This window comes from Scophthalmus maximus, chromosome 10 (genome assembly GCF_022379125.1).
Source record: "Scophthalmus maximus strain ysfricsl-2021 chromosome 10, ASM2237912v1, whole genome shotgun sequence".
Taxonomy (NCBI): domain Eukaryota; kingdom Metazoa; phylum Chordata; class Actinopteri; order Pleuronectiformes; family Scophthalmidae; genus Scophthalmus; species Scophthalmus maximus.
Window position 1 is genome coordinate 13,946,255 of NC_061524.1, and position 15,010 is coordinate 13,961,264.

The 15,010-nt window shown below is 41.5% G+C and overlaps 2 protein-coding genes across 5 annotated transcripts in view; one reads left to right on the plus strand and one right to left on the minus strand.

The window, feature by feature from the left end:
• The window catches only part of eloal (elongin A, like), a 34,282-nt gene extending 24,351 nt beyond the window's left edge, over nucleotides 1-9,931 (minus strand). The window contains exon 1 of the mRNA XM_035605020.1: nucleotides 9,845-9,931. Coding sequence (XP_035460913.1) covers nucleotides 9,845-9,910 — 66 coding nt within the window. The 5' untranslated portion in view covers nucleotides 9,911-9,931. The remainder of the gene's footprint in view (nucleotides 1-9,844) is intronic.
• elovl5 (ELOVL fatty acid elongase 5) lies at nucleotides 1,178-14,269 on the plus strand. Of its 4 annotated transcripts, none has more exons than XM_035605030.2 (8): nucleotides 1,178-1,270; nucleotides 5,170-5,234; nucleotides 5,533-5,720; nucleotides 8,068-8,145; nucleotides 9,197-9,368; nucleotides 9,896-10,020; nucleotides 10,536-10,670; nucleotides 11,073-14,269. In XM_035605030.2, the coding sequence occupies exons 2-8, from the start codon at nucleotides 5,177-5,179 to the stop codon at nucleotides 11,199-11,201; spliced, it is 885 nt and encodes a 294-aa protein (XP_035460923.1). In that variant the 5' UTR covers nucleotides 1,178-1,270; nucleotides 5,170-5,176; the 3' UTR covers nucleotides 11,202-14,269. The 4 variants fall into 4 exon arrangements, with proteins under 4 accessions (XP_035460923.1, XP_035460920.1, XP_035460922.1 ...); XM_035605027.2 differs by lacking the exon at nucleotides 1,178-1,270 and adding an exon at nucleotides 1,277-1,412; XM_035605029.2 differs by lacking the exon at nucleotides 1,178-1,270 and adding an exon at nucleotides 1,463-1,747.
• The last annotated feature ends 741 nt before the right edge of the window (nucleotides 14,270-15,010 follow it).

The window sequence follows — 15,010 nt, forward strand, 5'->3', positions numbered from 1 at the left end:
TCTGCTCGGACTCAGAAGATCAGGGCTTGGCCTGAGAGTGCGGCATAAAGTATTAAATTGTGAAATAAGTGTAAAACTAAGACTGTAATACTGCGCGTATGACCCACAAGTCGAGGACTATATAGACAATATCTTACAACAAGCTAAACAAATGTTGAAATAATATGGAAAAAAGCAATAAATAAATGTTGCATATATATACGTGTGTGAGTGTGTGTGTGTGTGTGTGTGTGTGTGTGGGTGTGTGTGTGTGTGTATGTATATGTGTGTGTGCTGCCACCAAAATGCCCATTTCAACTTACCAAATACTATAAGTATTATAGTATAAGTACTATAATAAGTACTATATAATTTTTCTGTCCCAATGTCACTATGGGAACGATGCAACCATTGATGGAGAAGGCAGTAGCAGTATTAAGTTAAAGATAAAGGCAATGCCACAAAAAAGGACATGCGTGACTAATTTCACTGTTTTACCGTAAACATTCACAGGCTAGATCGTCAAACAAGTCTTTGGTTCAGTCAAGGATCCTCAGAGGTCAGATAAACATCACCACCACGACTTCCGGGGGTCCGAGTTCCGAGGTATAACGGAACTCAGCATTAAGTACGGCTGCAGAATACGTTGCATTTGCGTTGAATTTCCGGCGCTGCCGAAAACGGGAAATGGTATTAGCGGTGCGCCGCCACAAAGTGTCCCCTGCCGGGTGCTCAGTTGGTTGCAGTTGGCAACTCTACCACCAGGTGCCGCCAGAAAAGTACAAACATTACACACCGGGGCTTTAAGATTAGAAACCATAGAGGCATATAAAGGCTGACATTGGCATAGTGTAAGCAACACGGCAACAACTGATTCAATTGATAATGGTTGTGTTAGATTTAAAGAAGTCAAGCATTGGCAATAGTACTGGTGGCTCAGCTTATAGGGCCCCATATAGGCGAGGGCCTGCTCTGCTCGGGTTGATCATTCAGACAGGGACTAGCCTATACTTGATCGTAATTAAAAGCAGAGACTGTCATCTAATTATTTGGACTGTGTGTGTGTGTGTGTGTGTGTGTGTGTGTGTAGGTGTGTAGGTGTGTAGGTGTCGTTGCGACACTCCGGCTCGCCTCCTGTCTGTAACCCTCCTGCAGGGCACGGGGCCAGTCTGCCTGTTCCTCCCACTATTTTCCACTGAGCGACAAGGCTGCACATTGTGCTCCGAGCGCCGGAGCCAGGCGAGGTTACTCAGACGCCTTTTCTCTCCCCGCCTCCAAACAAAAAAAAAAGGTAGTCATCCCACGGCGCGCACAGCCGCATCTCCTCTTCCACACTCAACGTGTCGCCCTCTCTCTCTCTCTCTCTCTCTCTCTGTCTCTCTCTCTCTCTGTCTCTCTCTCTCTCGGTCGGTCGGAGGTCGGGGAACTTTCTGGTGAGGCTCTCTATGATATGTTTTATTTGGGTTTGTTTCCCTGGGCGGGTATTGGGTGCGCGCATGGCGTCCACCACATTATAGCGACGAGTTCGGGTGATGCTGAAGCTGCGACCTCCGCGCGTCGGGATGCGATCGACAGGATGCGATAAGTTTTTTTTTTTATTATTTTACTGTTGAAATTGTTGTATTAATTCCTCTCTGGGAACTCCGAGTTGTGAAATGAGACGATGATGTAACGAGATGCCGCCGTCATCGGCCCGGCGCGCACATCTTTTCTACTCGAACAGGACGCAGGGCTGCTGCCGTTCGGTACATGTGCGCAGTGGACCACAGTGCGTAAAGTACAGTTCAGATTACACGTGTGCCCCCTGAGGGGGGAATTACAAGGGAACATGTTTGTGGTTCAAACGAGGGTTTCACTATGCTGCATGATCATGCCTGTAACTGTGAAAGAGGCACAGTGTCTTGACTGTACTGTGGCGAAGTTATGTGTGGCTGAATGTCTGAATGATGACACGCACAAAGTATTCTTTAGAAGAACCCCCCCCCCCCCGTGAAACCATTACAAATACTAAAAGCCGCTGTACTAGTTTGCCCACACATCAGACTTATCTTTCCGGTTTGGTATGTCCCAGTAGGATAATTGTTGGGCAGCATATTTTCTGACAAAAGAACCCGCTCAGTGATCTATTTATAATCTTCACAGGGGTGGGCACAGTTACTAAAAAGCTTCTTTCTTGCTACATGTGCTGAAATCTATTTCGGTATGAATGTGTTATAAATGCGAGCATGTACGTACAACAAATAAAAAGGTATATTATCACATTGATGTGAAGAAAAGAAGAATCAAACCCGTTGAGGTCCAACGTTGCCCACAATGGTCTACTACACAAAGGGATCTCAAAGGGGCACGTGTGTAAATTGTATTACAACGTCTCTGACAACAGACACATTGCATGGTGGTGCCATAGTTACATCACTATATTGCCCAACCATAACCCTTACAGCAAAATGAGTCTGTGTTAACAAATCGTGATGGGCGCTGAAATCACAGCGTAGCCTATACAAAGTCTCGATGATGAGTTATTGTTTTGGGAAGATCAGGCCGGGGGTTGTTTGGATACATTTTGTATGGCTGCAGCGTGTACAGGGCAAAGGACTCGCTGACTGGCTGCTAACACGGTCTCCTGTTGTGGGTCATCGTGCTCTGATTAAGGCCTTTGCAGATTATCATGTTTTGGTGGAGCCTAATGCATCTTTGATAATCAGAGCGTGCCCATTCCTGTACTGAGGCTCGATCAGAATAAGCCATATTTAGTTCCGGCAGATAAGTGATTATGGACGAATACAAAAATCCGTAATATGGGATTTGTTGCCTTTGTAGGAATCCACTGTAACGTGCAATGAAACGGTCTGCCTTTTTATCTGCCACAGAAACTCACTGCAAACTAGAATACACATTACATAATGTTAACAAGCATTTTTTTTTCTGAAATGTCCCCTAATAATATAATTTGTTCTTTTTATCCTGTTATGCAACTCAGATGATACAAATAGCACTATTACTTAAGTGAATTTAGGTGAATACTAAACTCAATACTAAACCAAAGACGCTGACATGCCCCCTCACTTCTGTTGGTCATATGTCAGTATCATAAGAGCTGTTTGCAGACTTAGTCGCTGAATTTGATAGATCAACTCAAGTTTGTGTCTAAGGGGTGCAGTAAGCGATTTTGGAGAAAGCTTGTCTTTTTTTACTGCAGTGGCCGCGCTCCGAACCCACAGCCTCGGGTATGGGAGCCCAAAAGGCCAAAAGCCCTGAGTCATAGTAATGTTCTCCAGCCATCTATTAAGGTGTCGGAGAATGATGTCAACAAACTGCACACACAGTGCTTTACAGAGCCAGGACTGTGCCGAAAAACCCGGCTCTGTAAAACACAGAACAGCCAGCGGTCCGCGAGGAAACATTCGCCGGGTTTATGAGGCGCACATGGCCCCATCTCCTATCTGAAGGAGGTGGTATGAAGGGAAGTCACACATGGAACAGTATAGAGTGCACTAGACCCACAGAGTCAGGTGTAGAGAGACTGTCCGGTGGTGCAGAAATCTGTGACATAACAGGACCGTGAATGTATGTGAATGTATGGCTCGGAAGCATGTCGGTGAAAAATAGAAAATGCAGACATACTGTGATTTCTGTAGATGTGAGGAGGCAGTTGGTGACACCGTAGGACCTTGCAAACAATACAATGGCCTGCAGGACTGCGTGAATAGCTCTGGGGTGATAACGAGGAAACAGTTTGTTCCCAAGCCAGTTTCCCTTTTTTTGTCATGTTGAAGAAAGTTCCTGCCGTTAGATGATACATTAGGAGGGGATTTACAAACAGTTTTCAAGAAGAGAAGCTGGTAATCACAACTTGAAATGCACACACTGTCTGCTGCGAGCACGCGGACGTCCGTACAGTCGTGTAGATGGCCTTCTGCTTTATATCACAGGGCTGATCCGACTGTTAGAAGCAGGGCAGCAGAATCTAATGTTACGTTCTCAATCAGCCTACATGTACTGTTTATGGAACCCTAACTTTTCGACATTCCCCTGACAGGTAGGGGGGTTTAAATCAGAATGGACACACACCAACAAAGGGTTTGAAACACTCACAGTGAGCGATCAACAGATGCAAACAATATTGCTCCACCACCACCACCACAGTTTGACAGCTTATTGCAAAAGAGAACTTGCGTGTAGTAAATGTAGCAGCACTTCCTGGGCCAAACACGATTCTGTGATGATTACTGCTGGGGAACACGCTCGGGCTGATAACTCCATACATGTTGACATCCTCATTAGCCTCAACAATCAAAGAGCCAGGGCATCCCTACACAGCCGGCTCAACCGAACAGAGATGTGGTTATCTTCTTGTGCACACAGGTGTGGCTTCTTGTTTCGTTTCCCAGAGTGAGAAGTTGCCACGTTTGATGTCTTGTTTGAAACCACAGGGATCACTTGTTGAGACAAGGGATTACAGTCTTCAGATACAGATTTGCAAAGACAGTAATGTTTCATAGTGTGTATTGTGGATCAATAGGTGTGGCAACAATCGGATCACGGTGCCGAATGTGTGCTCGGGTGAGAGGGCGGACAAGGGAGGGATGCAGAGTCCAGGTCTAGAGTTTAGAACTGTTTGTCTAGACGCAGTTCAACATGCCAAATGCAAAGTTCATCACAGCTCCTGCTTCTGTGTCTGCTATGATTGAAAAAGATGGGATTCTGAGATGACTCACTACCTGTTATATGCGATGAGATCACAGATCGCAGGGGTGTGTGTGTGTGTGTGTGTGTGTGTGCGTGTGTGTGTGCGTGTGCATGCGCCTTTGATCCTTTCATCATTGCATCAACGTGGATTGTGTGATAGTATTTCATTAAATTAATACGAATTGTAATGAGCATTCAAACTGTGCGACATATTACAGTTACTCACTCATCAACAAGCATTTGATACACAAGAAGTGCATAGACAACACATATCTAGCAAGTAAAATGCACACAACTGTAACACAAGTCAGAAATACTATGACAGGCCAGCAGTCAGCTTTGATTCACATCATCTAAATAGACAGAAGACAACACTCCAAATACACTTACTGCTACATGGAATCACTAACAGAGAGGCATGGCCTTTTTTTTTTTGACAAACCCACATTGAAATGTGTGTAAAACTTGTGTTGACTCTCATTATTCTTGCTGTTTTTCTAGGTGACAAATGGAAACATTCAATCATAAACTGAACACTTACATAGACTCATGGATGGGTCCCAGAGGTAAGTTCGCTTCTATCTCGTTATATTATCTTAGTTGCTACTATTGTACTCAGCAGAGACACAAAAAAATGGAAGCATTGAAGGTAAATATTACCTAAAACCTTTGACCCAAAGTTGTTCATCACATGCTGTACTGTAGATACTCATGCACGGACTTGCAAAAGAATTCTATTCCGGTTTTTCACCTCCTCACTGCCAAGTTTGTGAGCGACTGAGCAAACACTGCTCGGTGTGCACGGCCACAACAAGGCTCCACGATCTCGCTGTAAAAACTGTCCTCTTTATATCCATATTTCAGATCAGCGGGTGAGGGGATGGCTGCTGTTGGACAACTACCCACCAACCTTTGCACTCACAGTCATGTACCTTCTGATTGTGTGGATGGGACCCAAGTACATGAAAAACCGACAGCCGTACTCCTGCAGAGGCCTCCTGGTGGTCTACAATCTGGGCCTCACGCTCCTGTCTTTCTACATGTTCTATGAGGTAAAACTGGTTGCTCGGCACTGAGACATGTTTTGAAGTAGGCCAACGCAATCACTGCGATGTCACACTGCAGACAAAAGAAAAGAAAATTGACCTGAACCAGAGCTTCATACTCTCTAAACCTCCAGTGAGTGAATGGGACCAAATGTGTTCAATTAAAGTAAAGACACATTTGAAATATTTCAGTGGGCTTTGTATCTCTCATGAAGTGAGAGCAAACTAATGAACACACTATGTATGTGTATGTCAAGCTGTGGTTTTATGGGGGCGTGTGGCATAAAAAAAACAAAAATTTGTTTTATTTAATAAAGAGATGTTAGTTAAATATTTGTGGTTAATTTGTCAATGTAATGGGAAGTGGATGTGGACAAAGTTTGGCGTGCCCCTGTTTCTAGTCTTTAAGCAGACAGCTAACTGACTGCTGGCTGTAGCCTCATAATTAAAATGCAGAGAGAAGTAAAAAAGTTCACCTTTAATGTGATGCTAAACCCAGGAGCATAGCATAGAAACACTACATAGCAACAGATAGTCTGGCCCTGTCCAATGGTAACACAATCCACCTGCGAGCACTCCTAAAGTACACTATTAACAAAATCAATCAGTTAATTCCCCCCAAAAAATAAGGTGTACGACAAGTTTTAGTCGGTTATGTGTTGTTTTTTTCATACTAAGCTTTAAATGATAAGCTTAAACAACATAAGACAAGGGGCCTCTGGCTGCTGGTGTCTCTCACTGAAGGCCACCACAAGGGACAATGTTATCAGGGAGGGAGACGGACACAGCTGGACACTGACAGGCTCATTGTTTCAGCCATCAAATCCCTCATATACCCTCACAAACATCAGCACAGCCCCCTATTGTTTTCTGCAAGACTGTTGTCATATAAACAACTGACATGAAAAAAAATGAAATTGATAGATCCAGTCGCGCAATGGAATTACGTTTGTATTTGGCAAGGGTGCCGGCCTGAGCTGGAAGTTGTAGTCGTATCCGGTGTGCCCAGACTTTACTGATAGAATCTGCTGTTAAGTGTACTTGTGAACGCCACGATGATGTGTTTTAGTGCTCGTGTAAGTCTAAAGTATCAGCCTTCGCCTTTCCATCTGGCTGACAGGACAAGGGATAGGTAGACTGACTGTTGTCTGCGTGATTCATAAAACCCTGAACTCTGACCATGGATATGGCAACAGGATGTTTTTGACAGTCCAAAATCAGTTCCACCTCATGTCAGTCAAAATGCAGGACAGGCTACAGCAGTCGATCGCATATTGATTGTGATTAAAAACAGAATATATTCAGGTGTATCAGGTCCGCAGGAGGACAGTGTCTCTGCAAACATAATAAAATACTCGATGTTCAAAAATCAAAGGTCATTTGGTTGCTGGCAGTTTCTTGGCTAAGGTTATTGGGTAAATATTTTTACAGCAGCGGACAGTGGATCTATCTTTTGGTGAATCAGCACTTAGCCCTGCAATCTGTGTACATTTAAATATTTATTCTTTAAAGGGCCATGTCACCTATTATATAGATACTCTGTGTGGGATTTTTTTGTATCATATGTTCTGTCCTGTTTGTTCAGTTTGTATAATACACATCATATATTATATTTAAATAGCATTGTGAGCTCCTGGTGTTTTTACTCTGACATGTGGGGGACCACAGGGTTCTATTCTTGGTCCAATTTTGTTTGACATTGATATTCTTCCATTAGGAAACATTAGTCATTTTAACATCAGTGTTTTGCAGATTATACACAAATTTTCTTATCTTTTAAACCAGATATTTAATGGAGTGTGTCACGGCTTTTGAGAAGTGGATGTCTTGTAACTTTTTTGCAGCTAAAAGTCAGAAAAGACAGAAGTAATAATCTTTGGCCCTGACCACCTAGCAGGCAAACTACAACGGTTTATTGGTCTTCTGGCAAGCGATATTGAGACCACAGCCAGAAACCTCACAGTTTAGGTATCACATTTGGTTGACAACAGAATTTTGAAGCCCATGTCAATAACCTTATTGAGTCTTGTTACTTTCACCTAAGAAAGTAGGTGAAAGGTCAGCTGACCCAGAAAAAGCTTATTCACGCTATTGTCTTTTCACACACGGACTCCTGCAATGCACTATTTACATGAATCAGTCAATCCTCAGTGTCTTGGCTTCAGTTAGTGCAGAATGCTAATCATAATCTGTTGACTTTGTCTGTGCACTTGGTTTTGTGTCTCTTACTCTTAGGAAAGCTAGAGTCACATTTTACAACACCATATATTTCAAGTTTGACTTTTACTGTACATTGCTTTTGTGCAGTGCAATGTCTGCGTGTGTTCATTCATTTGATTCGCTTCTTCTTTAGCTTCTTACTGCTGTGTGGCATGGCGACTACAACTTCTACTGCCAGGACACTCACAGTGTACCGGAAGTCGACAATAAGGTGAGTCGTCAGACTTCAGTATTTATTTTATTTTTTTATGTTAAGTGCTGTGGAGGCTTTTTCTTATCATCACCCGTGACATAACTTGCTTGAGTATATCATTTCCCATCCATTTTCTTGAAATTATTAACATTACGAGTTAGCTTTGGACAGCTACAATATATAAATATATATATAAAGTTAAGGCTTTTTTTTTGCCCCTTTCAAACACACTAAATCCCATCAGATAAGCTGCAGAGACAGGGGGTCAATTCAATCCGACTCCTGTCTCCGGTGTCCCAGCTGAGCTCTGCAGTGGAGGTGAAAACAAGGCTCATGACTGAGAGTTGCAGCAGCAGACCTGCAGTTTCCTGGAGTTTGTTCCAGATATGTGGAGCATTAAATCGGAACGCTGCCTCTGCATGTTTAGTTCTCACTCTGGGTACAGAAAGCAGACCAGTCCCAGGCGATCGGAGACGTCTGGATGGTTCTTGGTAAAGCAGAAGATCAGGAAGTTCTGCAGTGTTCTGACTTACAGTTAGTGCAGCTGACTGATAACGGAGCCCTGTGAGGACACTGTTACAGTAGTCGAGTCTGCTGAAGATGAATGCATGGACAGGTTTTTCCCAAATCCTGCTGAGACATAAGTCCTTTAATCCTTATTCTTTATGATAGTAGGCTGACTTCGTAATTGTTTTAATGTGGCTGTTGTGAAGTTCAGGTCTGAGTTCATGACTACACCCAGATTTCTGGCTTGGTTTGTTCTATTTGTTTTTAACATTACCGTTAAAAACCACAAACATTGTGAATAAGTCCAGTGTGCGACCTTTGTTGTGTGCGGGCTCCGTCACATGCTGAGTCAGTCCACAGTTGTCAAGGACGCAACACAATGTGTCAACGTGTCACAGCTTCAGATAGTTCCACAGCTTTATGACGCACTGCTGAACTTCCAAGGACCTTTCGGTGTATCACCTCGTAGGTCGGTACACGGAACACGTTCTGCACTGTATATTTTACGATGCACTGTCAGAATGTTTCACGTTCACTCGTTCTTTGCCGTGTCTCCTCACAGATCATAAACGCCCTATGGTGGTACTACTTCTCCAAGCTCATCGAGTTCATGGACACGTTTTTCTTCATCCTACGGAAGAACTTTCATCAGATCACGTTCCTCCACATTTACCACCACGCTAGCATGCTGAATATCTGGTGGTTCGTTATGAACTCGATACCATGCGGCCACTGTGAGTGTTTCAACGCAACTCTGCCCCCGCCAGTGACTCAAATCAGTCCGATAACCACGTTGAGGCTGTCTGGGCTCACAGCTAAATAATTCAAGTGCTCTAACGCCCATTAGCCTTGGAAACAGGCTGTTTTGCCCACAAAGTCTTTTAAAGGACACAAAGTGATACTTATTGACTTGAACAAAGCCGCACTGTGTAACATACTTATATTTGTGCCTTTTCTGTTTAAGAAAGCAGCACAGCATTCTGAGTTATGAGGTGAAAATCACTTCCAATACACCGTTGAATTGGCTATAAGGTGACATTATAAACATGTTTTAATATTTAGAATGAGCTTCGCTGCACTACTTTGCTGTTAATGGCTTCTATTGATTTGATTGTAGTAACGATTCCAAACGGAGCAGACGGAAATTAAAAGTTTGATGTTGCCTGTCTAACCATTGCACTCTTGAATCGAACACTTGTCATTCATTTACCGTGTAGAAGGAGTAACTTCCCGTGTCTCTCCGTCCTCTGTGTCTGCTCAGCGTACTTCGGCGCATCCCTCAACAGCTTCGTCCACGTCGCGATGTATTCCTACTATGGCCTGTCAGCCATCCCAGCCATCCGGCCGTACCTCTGGTGGAAGAGATACATCACACAGTTACAGCTGGTGGGTTCATCTCGATTGAATAATAAGCGTCGCATTTTCTAAAAAAGACGTGAATGTAATTGGCGTAAAAATGTATATATTTTTCAAAATGCTTTTAAAAGGAGGATTTAAAGCTGAAAACGAGAATGAATGGAGATTGCTAAGATGTTTTCACTGTGATGAAAGAAAAAGTTTACTCCAACACCCTACTTGAGGAAATGTACTACATTTCTTTGCAGTATTTTTTCTTCCCTTATCTCTGTCATCTTCCTTAACTAATGTGTTTTTAAAGAGTTCAAATGAACTGCATAATCAGTGTTCTTACTTTGGTTTGTGAGATATAACAATTAGAAATCACTTCACATTGTGGAGTCGATACCGGTTTTCAGATCTTGGACTATTTTCTGCAGCACCCTCTTAACACAGTACAGACATTTTTAGATGTCCATTTAAGATATTTTTGGCTCTGGATGATTAATACAATACCATAGTATTGGCTCTCTGAGTCACCTTCTCACTCTGTGTTTCCTCCACAGATCCAATTCTTTTTAACCATGTCCCAGACAATGTGTGCGGTCATATGGCCATGTGATTTCCCCAGGGGATGGCTGTACTTCCAAATAAGTTACGTGGTCACGCTGATTATCCTTTTCTCAAACTTCTACATTCAGGTAAGTTGTTTTTCCGTTATCATGTTCTCATAAACTAATTAAAAATGATAAGTCTGGTGATATGTTTTTTATTGATAGCAAATCCAGGAAGAGGTCTGATATATCTTATTCTTCTTTGCCATACTATTCCAAAAACTATTAAAACCCCATCAATGAACCACGTCATTGCACTGGGTGACATGGTCCTTCATTAACATAAACACAGGGACTGTAGTCTGATGCCGTGAGTACTCGTGTTCACTAAAACACCAACTGTCCTACATATTTGGTGTTTTAATGGGGATTCGCAGCTAAAAAAAATTGTCCTAAAGACGATTTGAAAAGATTAATATTATGCATTGTTGGTTTTAGTATTGTCAGAGGACTTAAAGACTATTTCTTTCCTTTTCTGTCTCACTCAAGACGTACAAGAAGCACAATGCCACTCTGCAGAAGCAGCACCCGAATGGCTCTGCTGTGTCAAGAAATGGACATTCGAATGGAACACCGTCCGCGGAGCACATGGCGCACAAGAAGCTGAGGGTGGATTGACATTTGAGAAGCCGTCACCCAATGCTCACTGTAGTGTGTTAGCTAATGCTGCTAGAAGGGACACGTATCTTCTTATTTAGAATAGTCTAGCATTCAATTGAAATGAAATAAGCCATGCCAACATATATCCAGAGACTTTCCATGGCCCTGCACTCACTGCTACACGGTATTGAATCATAAAATTGTTATAGCCACAGGAGATGAGAATAATAGTAGGGTCTGGTTTTAATTCTTTTTTTTTCTTTTTTTTCTTAATTGAAAACGATCTTCTTTGAATCATCTGATTTTGAAACAATTGTAAAGAAAGCGAATACCTGGACAAAAACAAAGCCATTTGTCAGTTATGCATAATGGAGGTTAAATACTGTGGAAATACCACTAATCTCTGAAACCATTGAGCGAGGCGTCACCTGAACACGTGGGGTTAAACCCACTGGAGAAGGCATTTGCAATAAATTTACCACCCAATTCTCAGTGTGCCCAATTGGGTATGTCTTATTTACACTGGCTACCCAGCGATTCGATTTGAATGTTATTTAAAGTACACTGAAGATATGTATACATGGTTAATATAATAGATTTGTTTATCTACTCAGGGTTGTTCATTTGACACAGAGCGTACCGTCCCGGCACTACATCCTCTGCAGAGAGACAGCACATATTGGCACTTGTTGGTCATGTAAACGTGAATATTTTTTTAATTATGCACCAGGTTATAAGGGTTCCTACAATTACATACATTCAATTTTTTAGCGTGAGTTCCTTTTCATACCCAAGCAACATATTGTTATTGCATTGCAACTGAAATATCCCTAACATTTTGAATGAGAAATTAATGAATTCAGGGAATCAGTGGTGATACACAGTCCTATTTTTTTTGGTATGGTGGACTCCTCCACCTTTTAGAGGAAATTCATTCATGGCGGAAATCTCTTTTTTGCTTCCAGCAAAACACACGTATGTTGTCTCATACACACAGAACGTCCAAAGATGAAAGCTCCAGTCAGTGTGTTGGTCAGCTGAAGGTTTCATTACACACACATTACACTCGGTGACATCAACCCACGGGAAAATTTAGAACAACGCAGTACTCTGGTCTTTAATTTGTAACTAGAGCATGCATCTTGTGTCTTGCCTTATCTAACTCCCGCCTGTGCCGTTGCACAATCCTGACTTTTGCCCTGTGTAAAACTGTAATGCTTTTTTATTGCAGGTAATAACAGCAGAAGTTGCATTTAGCTGTATGTTTGCAGCGCTCCAATTTGGAATATAAAGCCAAAGCATAGTGTCTGAAGGATTTATATTTAAGACACAATGTCAGAGTTGTTGGGTTTTATGAGCCCAAGTTAAACTCAGTCCCCCTTAACATCCCCTATGTTACAGTAATCTGTTAGTTCTCTTTCCTCTGCTTTGGCTTTATCCGGTAAATTTGTTTGCAACTTGAATTAGCTGATGTGAATTAAATGAAGAAATTCCCATTAGATCTGCAATTTATTGGTAATGACTATGGGTATTAAATGTCTCAAGCCAGTATAATCATACTGAATAATTCAGCACTAAATATTCAAATAGGTTACATTATATGCACACATTATAGTTAAGAATAAAGCTCACTATGGACCATAGAAACAGCAGATGAAGAAAAATCACAATCTCATCATAAGGTCAATTTAGTAGATGCTCTGGAACCTTTGCTTGTTTCGAAAAATCATAAACATGGTGCCTTCTGGACCAGTTGATTTGGTTTATAATGTAGCATTTTCCCTCTGCTTTACCTCTGCCAAGGAGAATGTGCCCCCCCAGGTCGGTCAGTTGATCGTTGGGACTTGGCGGTGGTATGGGCTCTACTGCGTGTGCCATTCTATTTTCAATATGTAATAACCATGTTGGTCCAGTTCAGACTAATAAGCTATGCGTCAATTGCAAATCCTGTGTTTGTGTCTTTATTTTTATTTTTTTTACATTTTCAAATGTCTGAACGGAACAGTTAATCTGAGGTTAAAGGAATAGTTAAGAAAATGATTGTTCCTGAGAATTACACAAGGAGAACGATACCACTCTCGTGTCTGTACGACATCGATCTACGGCCAACAGCCGGTGAGCTCAGCTTAGCATGATGACTGGGAACTGGGGGATCCAGACGAAAACCAAACTATTTAATTCTCACTTCTGTCACATTCGGACAGAGGCAGACTACATGTTTCCAGTCTCAATGCTCTGCTAGAAAGCGAACAATCAAAATGTCAAACAATTCCTCAAACATCCCTTCTTTAAAAAAAAAAAAGATTAGTTAGGTTCTCATTTTAACATTTCCTTTTCCTTTTTTTTATTTTCCTTTCCCCAATGTCAAGGGGCTGTTGTACACAGTGGATGGTGGTGTAGCAAAAAAACATGTTTGAATAATGAACTGTAAATCCGACACCGCGTCGCTCTACCGTGATGATTGGATTTAATGAGATTCAGTGTGGCCACTGCATGAGCATGACATGTTTCTCAAATGTAAAAGGTGACCTACTTTCATGTTCACTGCATTTGAAATAATTGTTCAAATCTGAATAATGCATACAACAGCCACATTTTCTCTGCATGACAAATCTGGTCCACAGATCTGCATTCCAAACCTTTTTTTTATTATTACAAAACACGTGCTCTTTACATTTAGGTATTCTTTTTCTTCTACATGCCATCCGGTACAGTTCCTCTGTTGTACGAGGTGTCTCGAAGAAGGGACAAAATGTGGCGACTACACATGACTTATTAAAGTAAGATTAATGTATTCAAGACAACAACTCGACCAAAGTCCAACCGAAACCAAAAGACCCAGAGAAAAGAGGAAGAGTGACTGCTCAGGGACCTACAAGTAGGTTTGGTCAGTCAAATCAACTCAGGTTTCCAGGATTAGCATTACATGACTCCCTAAATGATTAAGGGCAGTGAAGCGTGTTGGATATATTTTATAAATTGTTATAAATAGATATATTTTCCAAAATCTGGGCTAAATCTAGTTTAAAATGTTGTGATTCAAGATTTACTCCGTTGTAACACATTAAAAACAAAGTGATTGTAAAGCTGCTGGTTTCCTTCATTGATGTTAATGCTACAAATGATAGTGCTTCACGTTCGCTTTTTTAAAACTAAACGAACATGTTGAACAACCCTGCTGAACATTAGCATTTTAGCAGTGTCACTGTGAGCATGTTAACATGTTCACATTCTGCTGAAACCACTGGCTGGCTGTGGACGTGTTATTTGATTTCGGCAAAGTTGCTCCAATAAACAAAATTCACTGCAATATCAGCTGCTTTGTAACGCGGAATATTTAAGAGAAGCCTTTTCAAGGATAGTGTCAACAAATGTTTCATAAAATGTTCTCTCTATGCAACGAACCAAAGTATATGTACGAGCTATGCAAAAAGGCACTATTACTTGAACGTCACAAAAATATTACTATATTATTATGACAACAACAATAAAATGATAAACCTTCCCGCCAGTGACAAAAATCTATTCAATTTTATTTTTTTAATGTTTATTAATCTACATTTTCTTTTTCTTTTTATTTCTCAGGTAATAACGTCAGATATAATAGTTTCTCCCCTAGGTAAGGAAAACATAAGAGAAGGACAAGCAGTCTAAATTTAACAATTTAGTAGCCCAATACTTAAATAGTAATACAAACAAAATACTTTAAGAGCTATGTTACACATTATTTTTGTATTCATTGTTTTTTTGCTCCCAATTCTTGTACAAGCCATCCTCTGCAGTACGGCTGCAGTGCTCATGGGTCTCAACAATGTCTGATCATGTAG